The 21,259-nt window shown below is 34.6% G+C and overlaps 1 protein-coding gene and 1 pseudogene across 2 annotated transcripts in view; both read left to right on the top strand.

Moving 5' to 3' along the window:
• The window catches only part of LOC145728360 (uncharacterized), a 71,883-nt pseudogene extending 55,851 nt beyond the window's left edge, over positions 1–16,032 (top strand). The window contains exons 10-24 of the transcript XR_014178070.1: positions 4,579–4,694; positions 6,181–6,306; positions 6,368–6,493; positions 6,547–6,762; positions 6,817–7,093; positions 7,144–7,460; positions 7,516–7,758; positions 8,522–8,714; positions 8,773–9,077; positions 9,132–9,780; positions 10,769–10,910; positions 10,997–11,136; positions 11,197–11,456; positions 13,248–13,502; positions 14,636–16,032. The product of XR_014178070.1 is annotated as an uncharacterized LOC145728360 (transcript). The remainder of the gene's footprint in view (positions 1–4,578; positions 4,695–6,180; positions 6,307–6,367; positions 6,494–6,546; positions 6,763–6,816; positions 7,094–7,143; positions 7,461–7,515; positions 7,759–8,521; positions 8,715–8,772; positions 9,078–9,131; positions 9,781–10,768; positions 10,911–10,996; positions 11,137–11,196; positions 11,457–13,247; positions 13,503–14,635) is intronic.
• A 2,488-nt stretch (positions 16,033–18,520) lies between these two features.
• On the top strand, positions 18,521–19,878 carry LOC145728356 (uncharacterized). The gene is made up of 3 exons (XM_081978491.1): positions 18,521–18,738; positions 19,223–19,443; positions 19,501–19,878. Exons 1-3 carry the CDS (start codon positions 18,693–18,695, stop codon positions 19,777–19,779), a joined length of 546 nt encoding a protein of 181 aa, XP_081834617.1. The 5' UTR covers positions 18,521–18,692; the 3' UTR covers positions 19,780–19,878.
• Positions 19,879–21,259: the final 1,381 nt, after the last annotated feature.

Here is a 21,259-nt window from a genome sequence, read left to right on the forward strand (position 1 = left end):
TGGTGTTGCCTACTTTCTGCGGCTGATTTTGGTTGTAACCGGCAGCGCCCCCATATTGTTAAGATTGAAGATGATTAATTATTCAACAGTTGTTCATAAAAATCATATTTTAATAGTGATCTCCTCTACTCTCTCCTAAACTATGTCTATTCAATTATTTCTATTTTGATTTAGTAGTACAGCAACATTTTCTTTGGTAGAGAAAAAGGTGAAATGCAAAAAAGAAAAACAATTTTGTAGAAAAAAATTGTCGCAAGACGGCGGCCTGTTCGATGCATAGTAGGTTTCGCATCTCCCGGCTGAGTCGCCCGGCCTGCGATTGCGCTGTTGCTAACCCAGCCCGTCTGCTTTCAGTCCTGTACCGGCTTTTATTCCGTGTTGTCTGTGAATTTTTTTTGTACGTTTAGTGTTAAAATAACGATTTTTCTTGTTTTTCTACCGTCGGTAATCATCGTTTCCGTTATTAGCATTGCCAAGGTAAGATTAGTTTATTTGGCTAAAAATTGTGATGGCCACCAAACAACCACTCGTTAAGAACACCTTTAAATTCTTGACGTTCCTTTATAATGAATTTTTTTGTGTTCAGCTGGCGCGTGTTTATGGACTACGGAATACGTTTTTGATTTTAAGTTGATGTAGAGATTCACCGAATCTGTTATCTCAATTTTCGTTTACTGTTAAAGGTGGTTCTGGTACATGCACTTTACAATAATTGTCCAATTATAATGATAAGATTACTTTCTAAGCTTGATACAAAGATTTAACAGTACTACTATTGCTTTCCTATAGCGTTGCTCACTGGTTTCGGGACCATATTTCCGTTATTTTCAATCCTCCCTTATTGGAATTTTTACCTGGTATTGATAATAGTTGGTGGGTTTAAAAAATGACATTTGTAAGGCACAATACTGGTGTCCCGTGTTTACTACTATTTTAATCTCCGTTTGTAGTCTATTTTTGAAACATTTTCAATTCTATTTGTGTACTTGAGATGCTTGTCAGTGCTGCATCTTATTAATAGTAGATAAGAAGGATTTTCCGCCTTAAATCTGTTATTATTCATTCTTAATCACCGTGGACCGGCAGCAGGCAGTTTCAATTATTATTTTGTGTAGTTTTTGCGTGTTTAATCAGTTTACACTAATTTGTTTGATTGTTTGAGAAAAATTATTTCAGTAAATCAGTAATTTTAGTTTGATGTTAATGTCTGTCAAAAAAATTTGAATCTTTGACATTTGACAGTCACCCACTGTGTTATCAGCCATCTGTCATCATCACATAGATAGGACTCATACTGAGAGAATATTCCGTTTTCTGTTTTTCTAATGTAATTTTTTTTAAGAAGAGAAAATGTATAAGCCATTTTGGAATTATGTATATTAATCTACAATTTAGCAGGCTTTTAAAATCGCTCTGTTGTTTTTAAGTGATATCTCAGTTATCTGTAATTTTATCAGCAATTTACTGGATTCTGGGACAAGTCGTCATTTAAACGTAGTTTTTACAGTAGTAAATATGTTGTGCTACCACATATGTGCTGCATATGACATATGGTTGGGAGTCGGAACCTTTTATGAGTGAAAACATGAGACGATTTTTTTTTATGTCAGATTGGCGGCATTAATAAGAACAAATCGATTAGCTATCGAAAAATCAGATTTGGAGTTTGATGAGCAAAATGACGTTTAAGTAATGCTTTGCTGCAATTTTGTTTTTAATATAATCATTTAATGTAAGGTGCAAAACTAACAATCTGAAGGTTTAGAACTGTGTTTGGTTTTATTATATTATTATTCCATTTAAATAATTACTCTTCTTGATGAAAGTATTACATAGCTGGCAACGTCGCAGCTGTCACAGAATTAATAGGTCAGGTGTTGTTAGACTAGGCAATAATCACTATGAGTTTAGGTCATCTGCAGGATGCTTTGTGTGCAATCTTCTAAAGCCTATTTGTACCAGCTGTTTTTAAAGATCCCTATTCCTTAGGTTAACAATAGAGCCCTGTTTCTGTTGCACCATCTGAATTTTGGTTCCTAACTAATGTTTGGTGCTACCTATTTTAGGTACTTGTTAGTCAGCTTCTAAGGACCTTCTAATTGTCTAAATCATCATTCGCCATATGTGATCACAGTGTCATATAGCCTGTTAAATTCAATTTTATTAATTAATTTGCGAGTAATTTGCTTTGTATGATTACAATTTTTCAAATAAATCATGATATATACTTAACCTATAACTATGTTTACCTAAGAGTAGGTGCAATTTTAGGTTCAGTTAGGCATAGACTTAAGGTTTGTGTGACACTTTGAAATATCCTCGAATATGCTTTATGCTTTCTCAAAACCTCAATTTTTTATTTCTTTTTTTTATACATGCAACACACTTGGAACTCTATGTAGAATCCAAAAATTGCTTAAAAAAATAGAGGGTTCCATTTGAAAAAATAAAAGTTGACACCCTGTATGCATGAGCCTTTTTCCAGAACTAAATTAATATGACGTCACAAATGCAACAAGCTCTATTGCCAGGGGGTCGAGGCCAGGGTGATATAGCTGAATTGTTTATAGTTCATTGCCATCTAACTTATATTTGATATCACCCAAAATAACTGATTGGTTTGGTGTGGATATTAGTGCTTATTCCTTCTTCTTCAATCAGTCTGGAGGACTGACTGAAGTAGACTTTTACACCATTTCATTATTTATTAATCTCATTTTTTAACTTTAAGTGGTGAATCTTCTGCTATAATTGGACAGTAATTATGTAAATTTTTGTGTAATTTATATTTTGTTTAATCATTGAGGCATTTATTTACATTTGCAGAATGTAACAATTTTCATAGGACCAACTGTCACATTGTGTCATTTTTGCCCTCATTAAAAAAATGAATGGTACAGGAGACATCAAATGTCTGTCATCAACTAACGAAATTTGAAGTAAATTCTACATTTAACTAATTAATATTTTATTTCTACGAAACATATCTGTAATTAATGTTAATTAAACAATAAGAAGGTTAAAAGAAATTCTAATTACATCAAACTTATTAGCGATGATAGGAATAGGTAAATGTGGGAAGACCTATCGACAAGACAATGTCGTGTTTCGCTCCAGTTTGTAGTGTGGTTCCGCCCCAAAACGCCTTCAAAACTAATTTTACAAAGGCTTAAACATTTTATGCGCCTTTGCAACGACCTTCTTGTAATACACAGATGGCATTCGTTCGCGGTCTAGTATTGTTTCACTTTTTCCTTGCTAGTCTTATTTTTGTCATATCTCATTTCTAATTAAGAAGTTGTAAACAAGTTTTAACGCCTACCTTTCTTCTTTAGTCAATCGAGTTCGCCTTTCTTATATTGCAGTCGTTCATTTCAAATTATATAAAGCACCGTGAAAAAAGTTCAATGCTAGACCATTGTGCAATGTTTGCCGCTGGCCGACTATCCAATAATGCAATAAATGGATTTGGTGGTAAGAGCGAGGGTGCAGAGTTGAGACTTACATTTCTGTAATGAACCACCTGTTGCAGGGGATGCGGCCGATCTTGTGTCACCCCCCAGCACCGCCAGCTGCAAAATGCTCCCTGGGAGAGTTTTCGAATATGTTTGCTTGTATGGGATGGCAGAAAAGTTGTTGAACTTCATCCGCAGTTTTTTTTATTATCCCCTTTGCCATTTCAGAATTTAAATTTTAGTATTTACTTAATAGTGTACCGGTATTAGGAAATATTCAGTTAAGACAAAACTTTCTTAAAAATAGCGCTTACCTTGCAAAACTTCTGTGCCAACTTTCTCAGGTTAGTGCAGTTTTGGGATTTTGGCGGAAAATCGATGTAATGCCTTAGCAACAGTTCTGAAGAGCATTTTTACTAGTTATCTGAACTCTATTGCTACTATACAGTGCATTAAACCTTATTTAAATTTAGAATACCTCTATCTATTCTAAGAAGTACAAGACACTTATAATTTTCTGACAAAACCTTTCCAGTCCGCTATTAATAAAAGTCGCTGGACCAAAAATACATTCCCAAGAAATGGGACTAACACGTACAGCAGGGCTAGCACATTGAAATTTGTCTCCAAACAATTATTAAGCTTTGAGCGTTTTCATCTTTGAATGTTCATGGCGCGTTACCGAAGAAGGTGTAGGAATCATTTGGCAACCTAAAAGTGACTGGTGCACCCAATCAAGTCTATTAAGATTTTTGACATATCATCTGACTACATCGTGAATATTAAACAAAGCGATGGCCGTAAAGAAAATAAACAGAAAAGTATTGACCGCAATATTTTAACGCTTGATGCGTACACAAGACTAATTTTTCTTCATTTGGAAGGTCGTAGTCGCGACAGGTATGCCCCAGGGCAGTGACTCATATCTAGAATAGAATTAAAAATGGTAGCGATTATTGCCTTGAGGCCATTCTTGGTTTTGCTTGTACATTGCTCGCGTGAAGTACCGTATATGTAAATGCATTCAAACGTATATTGTTACTTAATTTTTGAAATGCTACTTTTAGTTCAATCTAGATATATTTTTTTAAAGAAAAGTTGTTATTTAAACGTTTTGTTTTAGTCCAGGATGGTGGCGGCTTAGAAGTAAATCCCACAGAAAGTGACTCGGAGGACGAGTGGAATTACATTAAAGGGGACCAAGCTAATCCTGAAAACATATCTTTACAGCCAGAAACGGTAAGTTTATAATTTAGTAAATTTTCTTTAATAAGTGTGTGTTTAATGCTCAAATAATGTTTACTTTACTAACTAATTTCTGGTTATACCGGCAGTGGAAGTTCCTCTACAGGGTGTCTCTAAAAGGTCTGTGCAAAATCCAATGAAATATTCCTGACATCAAAAAACGATTTAGAGCAACTTACTTAAGTCCAAAATTGTAACTTTTTTTTTTTTTAGAGACACCCTGTATATTGTTTCAGTTTTTGATTTTTACGTCAAATTGCTGATTGTATACTTCTTGCCATTGTTTCTGAGATTTTATCCTTGCTGTCTCCCAATAATTTTCGCATATTAAAAACCGTTTTATTCTTGGTTTCTGTATTCCGTTAAGTAGGGTTGGTTCGTAGAGTATTTTCAGAAATCCCTCTAAATCTAACCTAAAGTAATTGTACAGGATGGTCACAAAATTGGTGCCAAAAATTCAAATTTTTAAATGGAATAGGTACACATATTTTTATTTTACTCACCATTCAAATTCAGAGTAAGTTTCTCTTATTTTTTAATCATATGCAAGCTTAGCCTACATTAACTTTAGTAAAGTTATTTTACGCTATAATCAGTTCAAAGGTTTTTATGAAATAATATAAATATTCCTTAAAACTATTTGCAAAACCGCCAACGTACAATTTTGTTTGACATTACACAAGGAATATGTTTAGATTCCTTCATAAAATCCAAAAACAAAAAAATAAACATTGCAATTCACTTAATACATAAGGGAAATTGTGATCTTCTGAAGATTATAAATGAGTTGTCTTCATCGACTTTTTTCGGTTTGATGCCAAATTTACAGTATTCTGCTTCTTACGGTTTTTCATAATGGATTGTATGCGGTTCATCTTTCCGGTTAAATGATATTTGTAAATATTACATGGAACATGACCAGGTGGCCTATAATAAAGTAAAAAATTGTTCTTATGAAATATGACTTGTAACCGATACAAGTTAAAAGCGATTAACACAAATCTTGTGCTTAAATAAAATAAGTTTAAAATAAATAACACCCAGGAATATAAACAAATATAAATTGAAGGACATAGCAAATTTCAATTTTCATGCCTAGGTTACATGGGCAGTATTTGCTTAAATCTCAGCACAGTGGGTAGTTTGTGATTGATCAGAAAAGTGCACAATGTGGAATTACCATTACTTTATACCTATATACTGTGTTACAGCAATGTTTAAATAGACCAAAACATACAGTATAAGAAAGTCTTGATAAATTTTAAAAGTTTGTTTTTCTATTTTGGAAATTAATACAGTCAATTACATAAGGTCACTTTACTTGATAGACTTTTAGTTTTTAGTTAATTCCATTATCCACATAATTATCAAAATTCAAAGACAATCTTAAGTCCTTAAGTTAAGTCTTATTTTAATCATTGATCTTCATCTTAAGCAAATAAGCTAGTAAGTTTTTCTATCATTTTTGTGATTCTATCAGGTTGTGGAGACGTCAGAACCAGACGACGCGATGTCTCAATTAAACCCTAATGCTGCGGAGTTTGTACCCGTTTCGCCTACCCGAAGTATCCCATCGCCAGCTTGTCGAACTTTATTCAACGACGAGGTTGTTATACTTTATTTTTCGCATTTATCACAAACTAATAAATATTGAACGGTGTTTTCAGATTATTAGCGAATCACCGAAACGACCTGCACGGGTAGACATCAATGTACCCAGTGAAACTGAATTCGAGACTGAGGTTAAGGCCAGACCGAGTGATTTCGATAAGAATGGTCACAACGGTGACGACGTAAGAGTTCTGATCGATTTTAGAAACGTTTAAATTAAAGAAGGACTTTTCAGGAGCTTCTCTCACCAGTGGGTGAACCAATCGAGAAAATCTTGAACGGTAAAAGTCTGGATGAAATTCCTGAATTTCAACCGGGTAATATCCAGGTCAAACCAGCTTCAGAAGAATTTCATTTCGGTCCTAATGCCGCTCCGTTTATTCCGGAGCTTAACGACTCAGTAAATAATCAGAACAAATTACTAGATCAGTCGGAAGCATTTTCAACTAAGGTAGTTTGTTGATTACTTGTTTTATAGACAAGTTTATTTAAAGCTAAATTGTAGGCTGAGTTTGGGGATGAGACAGCCCAATTATTGAATACCTCTTTTGATAATGAATGCCTACTACCAAACAAAGAGAACAGTGATCCTATGTCTATGTCGTTTTACGCTGAAAAGGGTGATGCCAATCCTTTCCAAGATAATGATGATCTCAACAAGGTTCATGAATTACCTGACAACTTGGAAGAATTCTTAGGAGTTGGAGATGCTAGTGAAAATAAAGAAAACATTTTGAATTTTAATGACACAATATCTGATTTGCCAGAGCATGATCCTTTAGGTAAGTTTTTGCGTTTTCTTTAGTTATATCAAATCAACCGGTTTTTTTAGAACATCTTGTAGACAACGATATCGCCGCAGTTCAAACTACCGACTTGGACAAACTGTCTCAAGACGATGAAAAAGAACTAGCATCACCTTTAGAAGAAAATAGTGAACCGCTTGTCACTAATGTCAGTACACACCAAGTACTTGTTCACGAATCCCAGAATGGACCTAGTGTAGAATCTCCTGAATTAGAACCGGTTCCCTCGCCAGAACCTCTGGAATCACCAATACCTCCTTCGGAACCTGTCGCATCACCAGTACCATCAACTGAACTGCTTGAATCGCCAGTACCCCCATCAGAACCTGTTGCACCATCTCCGGTAATTACTGACTGTATAACTGGTGGAAACATTTATTTAACTCTACTTTGTGTAGCAACCTGACTTGATCCTACCCAGTGAACCAACTTTAGAAGTGTCGCCCAAATCTCCTGAAGTCATAACTCCAGAACCTCAAAATGATTTAGACGAGCTGGAGCTGATTGAAAAAGCTGATACGCCTGTTAGTCAGGAGGAGGTGCCAGAAGAAATTTCAGATCGTTTAGATGTAGAAATTGCTGAAGAAGATATTCTTCAGGCCACTGATGATAGTGCGATACAGTCTCCAGTTGATTTGGCGGTGAGTTTCCTTTTAAATCTTACTCAAGTTGGTATAGTTGGATTTTTACCTTTTGAGAATGACGTCATCTTTTTACATCTTTGTTTATCGCTTATCAAACATATGAAATAAACAATTTTAGCAAAAAAGGCACGTTGTTAATTTTGTCGTCCTGTCAAATTAAAAACGTTGACATTTACTGTCACTTTGATTTAAACGAATATCAAAGGTATAAAAATGCTGCGCTACAATGACAAGGCCCAAATGCTAATTCTAAATGTGCTGCTTTTTTTCGAGTACGAAAAGAAACAGTTTCCAGATGTCAACTGAAACTCTCATGATCACTCATTTTTCAAAGCATTTGTAGGTTAAAATTTGTGATCTAATTCCAGACATGCGTGTTTTTTCACCTGCTTGACGTCATTCTCAAAGGGTAAAAATTTGACTATATATTTGTCAGTTTGTTTATTAGCAACGGACGTAGCCGTATCTTCAGCTAATTTCAATTCAAGATCATTATTTTTCTGTCCTTATCGGCAAGCTGAAATAATTTCAATAAACAATCATTTATTATACAGGGAAGAATCCAAGGATAGGGTAGATCCAAAAAGATTGTAAATAAAATGTCAATTAATTTGTCACCACAATAGTCTGACTATTGTTTTAATTCTATTATGTAGCATGGAGTTCTGCGATGTTTTCATCTTAACACACATGTTGTACTGTATTGAAAGGCAGTAATTTAGGTTATTATATTCTTATTGGAGGGACTTAACAATTTCAGAGCCCGGTGTGTGAGCTCTCTACCGCCGAGGATTCTCAACAGGAGCTTGAACCGAAAAAAGAAGTTGAATTCTTATCAGATTCGGCAAATCTGGACGATACGCGCGAGCTGCTTTTATCTCCTGCCCCAGCTTGCGAGTACTCCAAAGGACCGGACAGTTGTGCAATCCCACCTAAAGACCTTCCAATTGGAGGTAGATTTATAGTGTTGACTGTGTAAAAACCGTTTTTTTACATAGAAAATGTGTTCAGGCACTCAATCACCCATCGATTTACTGCAAGAAGTCAAGCAAGAGGAGGAGATTACATCCTCAGTTAAAGACGATGTTTCTTCTCCCGTCGAACCATTATCGCAAGCTTCTTTGGTGGAAGATTCACAAAAAGAAGATGTTGTGGAAGTTTCTAATCCTGTTGAGGTGCAGCCACAAGCCGTTGATATCTTGTCAGATCTTGCTTGTCCGCTGCCTACGTCACAGCCGTTAATTCAGCCTGATGTTGTCAGCACGTTGGAACTTTCCAGTCCTGGAGAACAACTCACATTGAACGGCCTAGAACCTGTAAGTATTTATAATTATTTCATCAGACTCAGGAAAGTAATAAACTGTTGTCAGGTTTCCGTGGAAAACAATGAACAAATCTGCATTATGACCGACAACATAAAACCCGAATATCCCGAGTCGGAAATATTGAGTCCTTCCGAAGAAAGTCGAGACTTGGATGAACCAAACGCACCATCTCCTCTTCCAGTTCAAACGGAAATTCCGGTTGATGTAATACAGGAAACGCTTCCAGTTCAGTCAGAACCAGAACCGACTGTTGAACCAACACTTGAGATTCAGTCTCAGTTAGAACCAGAACCGGTTGTAGTAGAACCACTTTCCGTAGAGCCGGTGTCAGAACCCGTCTTGTCTCCCACTCCAGAAGTACAGTCAGAGCTGGAATCAGTGCCTGTACAGTCGGAAATCGAGCCAACACTACCCGTACAATCAGAACCAGTATCTGCACAATTAGAGGCAGAACCAGTGATTTTACAGTCTGAATCAGAACCTGTGGTTTCATCAACAATCATTGAACAGGCAGAACCAGAACCGATCACTGTTTCAGCATCAGAACCAGTGGTTGCTACAGTTCCCGAAATTGAAGTGGCAAAACTGGTCGAAACAATAGTTCCTCCCATTAAAAGTGAAGTGGTTTCATCGACTGCCGAAGTATCCTCTAAACAGTCGAAACCGACTGAAAAGGATAAGAAAAAACCAATCGGTAAGTCAAGTTTGTGTGCTAACATAACTAAAGGAATAAATGAGGTTATAAAGGTTAAATAAAAAAATGCAGAGGGTATTCAAACATTTCCAAAGTTTATGTTGAGCCGGATCATTATGCTAAATCCACATGTGCCGTATTTGCGTAAATGTCAGCACACGGGAAGTTTGTGATTGGCAAAAAAAAGCAGATTTACACATAAAGACTGGAGCATTATAGCAAGGAAATTTTAAATGTATAATTGATTGACGGAGATTTATCATATACAGAATAGCCAATTTTAGAAACATATTTTTAGGTTAGGTAAAGTAGGTGTATATGTATGTATTATATACCAATATAATACAGTATTAACAGTGTTTCTTTTGCTGCCAATTTCAAATTTTCAGGAAAATTATCTAATTTGTACCAAAATAAAAAATACAGATTATCCCATTTAAAAATATATTGTTACTACTTCAGAGTTATAAACAATCAGTTCCACTATCAAAAGAAAGGACCTACAAATTTGATAAAAAATACTTTGTATTGAAGAAATCTGCTGTAATCTGTGTTGTGATTATTTATTCAATCTAATGTTTACTAAAGGAGAAAGAATATAGTTAATCATTTTTGAGAAAAAAAAACCAGAGAATGTGGAGCTTTCTTAAAGAACAAAAAGCTATTGGTTTTATGTTCTGCAGAAGAAACTCACAACTCATCTTTGAATCAACTGCTGAAATATTTCTCGCAATTTTAAAATGTTTCTCCTTCCTATCATGAATGCAACACAATTAATTGTGTTTTTAGAATTTGAAAATGACTGACCGTCTATTCACAGATAAAATACCTCTCTGTAGGTTTCCATTGAAACAAAATTGTATATATTAACCTGCAATGATATCCCTCTATGTTTGTTTAAATAATGTAATTTCCTCGTCATGTTCCTTACATCTTGTAAACTCAATTACTTTAATCTGAAAGGGAGATTAATGAAAACATATTTAAGGTAAAGCTGAACCAAGAAAATCAATTTCTGCATCTCCAAGAGTGGGAGAAGTAAAGCCGACGTCGAGGTCTTCAGTATCGTCTCCAAGAGCTACGCCTTCTGTCAAAGCTGCGTCTTTGACCAAAGCTCCGCCCAAGACTGGGTAAGACACCATTTTTTTATAATAATTTTCTTTCTGATTTAAAGGTATTTAACAAAAATAGTACAAACTGTTATTATCTTTGACAGACCAACCAAATCGCCTGTTCCAAAAACTTCCTCTGCTCCAACGAGGCCTATAACCAAACCAAAGACTGCAACAACAACTTCCAAACCGACTGAAACGAAAGCTCCGGTTGCTAACGCTAAACCTGTTCCTAAAACAATAAGTAAGTCCTTCATTAATTAATCATTTGTTGAAGTTTTCAGATAATTTTTTATTTTTAAAGCGAGGAAAGCCTCAAACGAAGCTCCAGCTACGAAAACGATCAATCGACCAACCACAGCGCCGGCACCGAAAGCGCCGACAACGACCGCGCCCAGGCCTACAACTGCGCCGCGCACCACATTGCAATCAAAAACTACTACAACTACAGCGCCACCTAAGCCAGCAGCGCCCGCTAAACCTAGAGTTCCTTTAAGTAGCAGAACGACAACTACAAGTACTGCTAACAGTAGTAAATTGAACGCCACTACTACCACCACAAAGGTAAGACTACCTACGGTTATTAGTTAAGTCTAATTTGAGTTTGAAATAGTAAGAAATATCGTTGAATTTAATAATATATAATATATTAATATCGTTGAAATATCGTGAAATTTTGTATGACTAAAGTATACCAGGTGTCCAAGAGCACCCTGGACATAGGAGATTAACATGGGAAAACGGTTTTGATTTTTTTGCGCCTGTACGGCTGATTTGATTGAAAAATCGTATTAATAAAAGTTGTAGTACCTATCACGGACTAGTTTTCTGTATTTTTTTCGGATTCCTAACTTGAGCCCTTTCGTCGTAAAACACGAACAAAAATTCGAAAATTTTAACTTTTTACCTGCACTGTATAAGCGGTTGTCGAGCAACCGTACCCGCAACAATGATCTGTTTACCCGTTGCCCGACAACCGCCTATACAGTGCAGGCCAAAAGTTTAAATTTTCTCATTTTTGTTCGTGTTTTACGACGAATGGGCTCAAGTTAGAGATCCGAAAAAAATACAGAAAACTAGTCCGTGATAGGTACTACAACTTTCATTATTACGATTTTTCAATCAAATCAACCGTACAGGCACAAAAAAATCAAAACCGTTTTCCCATGTTAATTTCCTATGTCCAGGGTGCTCTTGGACACCTGGTATATGAGCAAATGCCTATTCAATTAGCTCATTGCTTTATGAATAGTTTTGTACAGAGTGTCCCAATAAGCGGTGCACGCGGCTGATCCTCAGAAACTAACTATACATAGAATGGCTACAAGAAAATTGTTTTATTAGTAAATGTGGTGTGGTAAAAATTGTTTATTAGTAAACTCTGAAAACTTGAATAGAAACGTATAATAAAAATATCATATAAGTAATCCCTTAATTCCGTTACAAAAAAAAAAACAAAATGGTTGAAAAGACTGTTATTATAACCCCCTCCTGTGCAACATATGGTATTCTAATTTGGTTAATAATATAATGTTTATAACTGAAAAAAGGCCATTCTTAACGAGTTTTCGATAATATCTCGTGTTACAATAGAGATAAGAGTACTGCAGTTTTCACACAACGATAATGTAATGGGAAGCTAGAGCATTTGATTTTTTTCGAGATATCTAAGATCAAAGAGCATTTTTTGGAAAAACGACCTTTACCGGAAAGTCCGCAAACTAGATGCAACATTGTTTTGGGGCACTTTAAAGGACAGAAAATGCTCTTTAAAATGCCGCAAAAAGTCTCTATGGTTAGCCGTTTTCGAGATATTTCATTTCTTTCAAAGCAAACTTTGGACTACTGCCACCACTTTATTTGAAAGTATAGAAAAAAGTTTAATAGCCAAATTCTTCCTAGAGAATAGGAGATTACTTTTATGATTTTTTTTATTATACCTTTCCATTTAAATTTTCAGAATTTTTAGGCATTTTTTATTTTAGTGGTATCAAAACGCCCCATATTTAGATAGCGCTGAAAATTGTTTCCAGCATTTTCTTTCGACCACATTTACTAATAAAAAAAAAAAATCTCGTAGCCATACTATGTATAGTTTTCGAGGAACAGCCGCGTGCGCGGCTTATTGGGACACCCTGTACAGTACAGTTCTCAGACTCACATTGTAGATTTAAAAAAAATGCTCAAATATGACAACTTTGATGTTCCATTGAACAGGGTGATCAATAATCCAGAACTTGGTTTTTATCTTTGAAATGATCTGTTTCCGACCGTTTTGATAACTTGCAAACTTACTGCTGAATGATTTGAGTATTGGACTTTGTATATTATTTTTTCTTTGTTGTGTATTTACAGACGACTGCAACAAAAACCCTTTCATCTCCGAAAGCTCCAGTGGCGGCGTCTAAGCCGCGTACCATCACAAGTGCAGCGCCTAAACCGCGGGTGCCCGCAACAAGAACAATCACAAAGAGTGCTGATGTGGAAAAAGAAAAGAAAGAAAACGCGAACAAACTAGCAGCTAGTCGCACTACAACGGTAACACGAACCACCGCGAGCAGCGCTACGGGCAGAGTACAAAGTGTCACACTTAAAAAGACAGAAGTCAAGGTAAGAAGCTTTATATTACATACACGTATTCAAGATGAATTAATATGTATAGTAAAAATGTTACCCATTTTATTGAATTAGATCTCAACTTTGTGAAAAATGAATGACTTGAATATCATTAAGCAGGAAGTATGTTCACTCATCGTTCATTCACACTCAAAGATCATTTGTTTCTGTATCTAGTTAAAAACTGCATATCAACATAAACAATAACTTGATAATTAACAACATTTTACTATGGACTATTTCGATTTGAAATCAAGATCTTGCGTCATATTTGCAAGGCAGAAACAGCCTTACAAGTTTTTTAAAAATTTTAATTAAATTGGTCACGTAATTGCAAACATGCTATTTGAACCTTAAGATGAAAAAACAATTGAATATACATAGATCTAGATAAAAAACAAACAAACATACATACTTAGAATTGTGAAGAGTATTCAAAAATGTAATAATACACCCAGTAGGAGTTCTGTTTAAAATAAGAAAGTTGGTAAGTACCTTCCAGGTACTTTTCAAGGTACTTATAACTTTATTTTTATTAAAGTAAACTCTTCATAAAGAAGGTATAATCACAAATAAAAATATATAAAACATAAATCAAATATTTTAAATATTGTACCAGAGTTTCAGGTAGATTCCTTAGATTTCTTTAAATACTTTTATTAGTTTTATTAATTCATATCATGTAATGAATTCAGAGGACTAGCAGGGACCTTTTTTGGACTGCCTAGGGTTGCCCCTGCTTCCGTTGACGCTACTTTGCTGAGAATGGGTTAATTTGTTGAAAACTAAATAGAGTTCAAAAACTTACTATCTCATTGACACAAGTGACAGAGTATTTCTTCTTTTGGCTTAAGTTTTTCGAATCATGTAAAATTGGCTTCATTATTGAAACGTCCGGAAACGTAAAACCGTCTTCTTTAGGACAGTACTTCTATGATTTCGGCGAGTTATGTCACAAATGGTTTTAAACTATTGCCTGTATCTTAAATCTTCCCTTTCCAACTCTTTTTTTTGTGGTGTATCTGTTTTCTTTCCTTATTCCATCAATGAATATTAATTATTCCAATTTTTAACTAAATTTAAAGCTTCCTTATCTTGTGGATAACATCAATTCATTTTTTTTTCAGACATTGTCTGATCGGACCGTAGCATCCAAGACCACTACAACCAGAACCACCACATTGGCGAAGAAGTCGAATGAGGTAAAGCCGGTGGCAAAGGCCAAAACTACGAAAATCGAGAAGCCTAAACAAAACGGTATCGCGCCTACTAGCGTAACTGAAGAAATTAACATCGTCAATAATGTCGTAAATCAGCCCGAATCTGAAATTCTAGTGAAAGACAACTCGCCATTAGACAACAAATTACTGATCGAAACTAATAATTCTTTAGTAGATACAACTCCTGCAGACTGAAGACGAAACAATAAATTTTTCTAAAGATAGCTGTTAAAAATACATTAACATAGGTTTCTTTAATGATTTAAATTTTTTATAACTTAACCTTTTAACTGTGTTTACAGAGCTGTGTTAATTTTTAAAATACGTATTAGAAAAACAAAACTGGACGTCGTTTCGTAAACTTGGCAGGTGAGATCATATTTTTAATTGCGGGAAGCGAAACGAGTAAACACCAGTAGGAAGGTTTGTTTGGGGATGTTCGCGTAGTGCGACGTTTATTGATGAGCAAAGAATGGATGATCAGCACTGTTCTACTTCTAACATTCATTATTTTGCTGGGGTACTAACTGTAACCTATGCTTAATATTTTATAAGTATTAATATGTTAGGTTATTTTCCAGTAACGTTCTTTATTATCAATAAATGTTGGAACAAACAATATTAATGTTACTTAAGAAACGGTTACTAAAAAACAAAAAGGGTAGGGAAGTAACTATAATAACTAAAATTGTTCTTCTCATTGTGGTACTATACAGAACAATATCATGCTATTTATCTTTTTAAGTTGTATCAGTGGCTGCAGTAGCTATTAATTCTGCCAAACAGTCGATATATAAATGTTAATGTATTATTTATTTATATATCAACTTTTTGACGTATCAGAAAAAGTTTCATAAAAAAACTAAAAAAAAAACATTTTTTTTTATAATAATATACTATCCTAAGTTAAGCTTTTGTACTGCTTAGGTGTGCTGATGCTGATGTGATTTGCTATGCACTCTTAATTATGTATATATATCTTAAGTTATATTAAAATTTTATATCTGGGTGCTAAGATTGATGTATTGGCTTTTTTTATAAGAAAATATGTTAACCAATACTTATGTCAGGCATTTCCACTTATCAACTTTCAAAACATTTATATTTAAAACGTTTTAATGCGTAGAATTTTATTACGATATCTTTACGTCGTCTTTAACACTGTATACTTCACAGTTTTTTTTTACATAAGGATTTGTTTTGTGTTAAAATTTTATTTTTGTGTTTGTCTTTAGTTTGCTATTTTATTTATTACAGTAATGTGAATAATTATTTCAGCACAAAATAAAAATGCTCTGAGGACCGACCGTTGTTTTTTTTATCCTTTGTTAAATACCTTTTCAGGAAAATCGTCAGAAATTTATTTTTGGTGAAATTCCTAAGAGAACTCACGTCCACCAATTGTCAAGAAAACTTTCTCTCGCTTGTAGTAGAAAATCGAGAATTGTATTAGAACAGAAACGCAAGACGGTAATAGTATATTCTATATTAAGAGCGGAAAGTACATATTTGCCGCTTGCACATGAAAAACGCTGCAATCATGTAAAAGCGGCAAAAGTACTTTCGGCTCGAAATATAGACGATATTTTTTCGACGACTGCTGTGGGGTGGAGTAGAAGGACAATTCACATCATTTTCGTAGCTCGAACTCATTGTCACCGATAAATCACTTTGACGGAATGGCTTTTATTTCAAACAAGTATGTCAAGCGTTGTTATGAATACGCCGAAAAAGTTGGTGAGTAGATTGTAAGTAGAAAGCGAAAACGCTCTAGAGCAGAAAATGATTCACTTTCTGCGCACGTGCGGCGAATAACCACTTTCTGCTTTGAAATGGAAGCGTACATGAGGTACTTTCAGTCGTCGAAAAAATTCAGTTACTCCTGATACTCGGGGACATCCACCAATTGTCAAGAAAACTTAAATGATCTTTTCTTACTTTTTTGTTTGTAGCAGAAATTCGTAATTTTACAGAAAACCGAGAATTGTAAAATTTAGTTACAGATACTCGGGCACATCGACCAATTCAAGAAAACTTAAACCTCTTACTTCTAGTAGAAAATCGTAATTTTAACAAATTTTGCAGGAAACAAAAGTTGTATGAGAAGAACAGAAACGCAGACGGTAAAATTCAGTTACTCTTGATCCTCGACACATCCACCAATTGTCAAGAAAACATACCACCTTGCCGTAAGAGCTTATACCCAAAAACGGTACAGTCTATCAGAGACTTGAGACGTATTTTGGCGTCAAGGTTTACAAAACTCAGGTTAATACTGCCACCAAAATACGCCTAAGAATAAAAAAAATATGAATAATAATAATAATGTTGATAAACGTTTGAAATTTAAAGGACGTTCTGTGACGTCATTTTACATAGGTCATGTGATCTTATGTTTTAATTTGCGGATAAAAGTCACATGACCTGTTGTCAAATGCACCAGAATGTGAATGCCTTGAGAAACCCTTTGTTGTGACGCTCTAATTATGGCAATGAATAAAAAAATATAGCTGGAAGGAGCAATAGCAATCAACGAGGGGGACAAAAATCGTTTTGTTTATATTTGATGGTATGTGAAGTTAGCTAAAAACCGCAAAGATTTGTTGTTTTTGTTTGTTCTGCTTTTCGGTTCGTTAAAGATTAATTTTTGCAAACTTAAATTAGTTGAATTATTATTGACGAGTGGATTTGTGAATAGTGGGCAACAGCAGATTGATTATCGTCACTGATTTTACCAATGAGTGTGTTGTGGTTACGATGGCCACTCGTCAGTGAGACGTTCAGCCAGATTAAATAACGCGATTACGCGATTCACGATTACGAAAGATCCGCGGAAGAGGCACTTGCGTGCGTCTGAGAAACTCTCATCTCTCCCGCTTGCATAAATAGGACTAAAAATCGCCTTAAAGGCACGATCCGAGTGAAAAATATAGTCATTCCTCGTGGAAACTATAACCGTCACTGTCACATCCACGTGGTCTTGACCTAGGTTTTCACCCTTTCCGCCTCCTGGAAGTGCACCGCACAAGACAATTCCCCGTAGACCTTTAGGAATCCACGTTTCCACTTAGAGGCCCCACATTTCCACTCGACCGGCTGCGGAATTCGGTCGTCAACTCCAAATTTCTCTGAACACCGTTTCAAGAAACGTGGTTTCTTAGCGACAAAAATGGCGCCCACGAAACAGACGTGCGATACGTTTCAAGTTGAAAATCGAAGTCCTTACCAATGAGTAAAAAGAACAAGTATCAGGAGGTAACAATAATACAAATTATAACCCGTTTGTGCATTAAGCGAGGGGGACGGAAGTCCACCATCTTTGATTGCGCATTCGCCTACTGCGCAGTTGAATTGACGCAAAGTCATTGAAAGTTTGGAGTTTCAAACCCGCAAAAATTTGTTGTTTGTATTTGTTGTAGTATAGTGTTATTTTGTTTTGTTTGTTTGTGGTTCTTTAACAGTTGAGTTTTGCAAATTTAAATTAAGTTGTACAGTGGACAATAATAATAGTGTTTTATAGTGCCAACCGGAAGTTGACGGCCGCCATATTACTCCCCCCCCTCCCCCTTGTTTCTGTCCCCCTCTTTGATTGCTATTGCTCCTTCCTGCTATGTTTACATTTTTTTTATTCATTGGATTTTACTGTCCCCCATTTTTGTTTCTTTCTTTGATTGTAATTCTCCTTCTTGCTATATTTTTTTATGCATTGCATTGCTCTAACCTAACCGAATGCAGCCTGTGCTGACAGATGACACTGATGAAGCTTGAATTTGACATTCAAACAAAAACAAAAAACAATTTGAAATTTTAAATTGTCAATACAATTTGCTTTTTACCGTTGTAGAATAGTGGAATTCCTCAAAAAATACAGTTTTTTGCCTAACATTAAATACTTGTTGCATTTTAAACTCTTCCCAATTTGCACGTTTTTGACGTCTGTGCTGAACAGTGACTACATAGAAAAATGAGCCAATTTTTGTCCCCAGCATTCAGGGTTTTCCATGGGGAAAGTAAGTATATTTTTTACAAAAAAAAACACAGGTAAAACTACTTTTAAATTAAGTGGGTTAAAATATTTACAGTAGAACAGAAGTGGCAAGTAAAATGTGATCATTAATTGTCAAGACATCCAAAAAAATTGATTTAATGTCAATCTTAAGTAAATATAAAGGATATTCTTTAGGGGGGCTATTACCAGGGTACTGACTCAAATATCACAGTTTAATAACAGCAGTGTTTTACTGCATAGATTGGGTCAGGTTATTAAGTCTCTAAAAATGGCTGGTTTTAGCTACATCCCTCAAAAGCCCTTTTTATAAAAGTTTAGAAATCTTTTATTTTTAAAGTGGCTAACCTAAACCTTGGCACTCTGTATCCATGTTCAATGATCATTTATGCCATTACAACGTTTTTAAACCATCAGAGCTAATATTAATTTTTCGCTTTATCAGTAATATGTAAATACTATCCTAGCTAACAAACACTCAATTGCAGACCCTGACAGTGTAATCCAGAGGAAACCTGGGGCTGTTAACCATCAACTGTCCAATCGCAAACCATTTCTAGATAAAACAGTAAACTGCAAATCACCCAATGAAATAAACAAAAAACAACAACAGCCCAAATTTGCCTTTAAAGACAATGTAAAACCAGTTTCACCCTCTGTAACAGCAGGTTTGGAAATACCAGTGGCAGATTTGTTTTCATTTAAGCAAGTAAGTAACACTTTATTGGGATATCTGTGGACTACCTGCACTTTATAACATTTGCAGGTTGAAGAAGTTGATGATATTTTACCATTTTCACAAAAATTCAATCAACATGACTATTATATTTTTCTAAAAAATTATGTACGCCCTGACACTCCTCCAATGTCATTTCTCAATGGTTCTGTAGAGGAAAGCAACACCTCAGATGAGGAGCTTATTTATGAAACTTCAATTGACTCAAACAATTCATTTGATGATGATGTGTTCTTCAGTAGAGTCAGATCAAGCATATTTGAATTGGATGATCTTGATGACGTTCCTCTACCTGATTTTACTATGTAGTTTCTGCTTTACTATTAATTTTGAGGTGACCATATGTTTTTGTTTAAATTCATGAAACTGTTGTTTTGGAATAAAGTTTTTTGTATTTTTTGAGTATAATATGTTTGTTTTGTTATTACTCCCTAAAAAATACTAGTAGTTTTCATATCAATTACTACAGGAAAAGGCACGATTTCCGGTATAAACAATTTTATTTAGGTTTGGTAATCTAGGAAAAGTACATTTAATAAATAACCATTATATTGCAAAGGTTTTAAATAATTCTCTATAAAATACAATCACAAAAAAGCCAGGTTTAAAATCAACTAAATGAACACACTGATGTACATACTAGTAGAGTATAATGTGCATTCACTGATTAAAAGCACTAAAAATCACAACCGGACTTAATAAATGTAGTTTATGGAGGGTAATTTGAATTTGTAACTTAACTACTCGTATTTTCCCTGATCTGGTTTGAATACTTCAAAAATATTTTTTCATTCACAAGGTTTTTACAGTTTTTATTACATCAATCAATTTAAGTAACAATGCCCATAAATATTCTAGAATGAGTATTAAATTTTCAGTTTCTTTGTGCGTATGTATCATCTAAATCTGGAGGAATACAGATGTCAAACTTCTAGGAAATATATTTAAGTACACTCTACATGAATTATAAGTTATAATGATTCTAATTAAATATGTATCTACTTGCATAATGTAGGGCTTCTATTTAAATGCAAAGCAATGTTCTAAGCAAACCGGAATTTTAGTACAAAATTATGACTTGAAAATAACTGAAACTGTCAAAAATTTATTAAATCCTTTTCTTTTTAATAACCAATTTTATAAAGTTCTATGTTCTTTTAGTTTAATTTCCGGAGAATTTTTAATCAATGAAGATTGTCTGGTAGAAGTTTGAAATGACTTCAGTTTACCAGAACTGTAATCAGTGTAGACAGAAGAGTCAAGTAACTTTTTATTGCAGATTCTGACTTAGTAATTAGAAATTAACCAGAAATAATTAATGCGATAGGAGGGAAAAACATTGTCTTCAAAAGTGTTGAAATCAACAAGAGTACATATTGAGTATAAAATTGTAAAATCTATTTCTGTACAAACTAAAAAAACAATTAAAACAAAAAACATAACAACAAAAAAAAACAATAATATAAGAAACAAATTACTTATTCTGTGCTGAGATCCAATTAGTTGTCTGTTTAAGATTATTCAGGATTTAATTGTAAATTAACGTACCACCTAAAATAGTGTAAATAACACTTAGATCTGTACCTACTATTCTTGATTTGTGGATTTAACTAACTGTTTTCGAATATTTTCATTCACTTCTCAACCATAGCTTATATGACTTGTACTTTCTACCCTTTAAGTAACCTACAATCAAATTGGACCAACTTGTATATCTGTAGGTAAAATGCAGCCAACAGAATATTTTGGTAGCATATTTTAGATTTAACTTTTTAAAGTACGACAATTT

Source organism: Ips typographus, linkage group LG4, assembly GCF_016097725.1.
Source record: "Ips typographus isolate SLU linkage group LG4, UJ_Ityp_2.0, whole genome shotgun sequence".
NCBI classification, from domain to species: domain Eukaryota; kingdom Metazoa; phylum Arthropoda; class Insecta; order Coleoptera; family Curculionidae; genus Ips; species Ips typographus.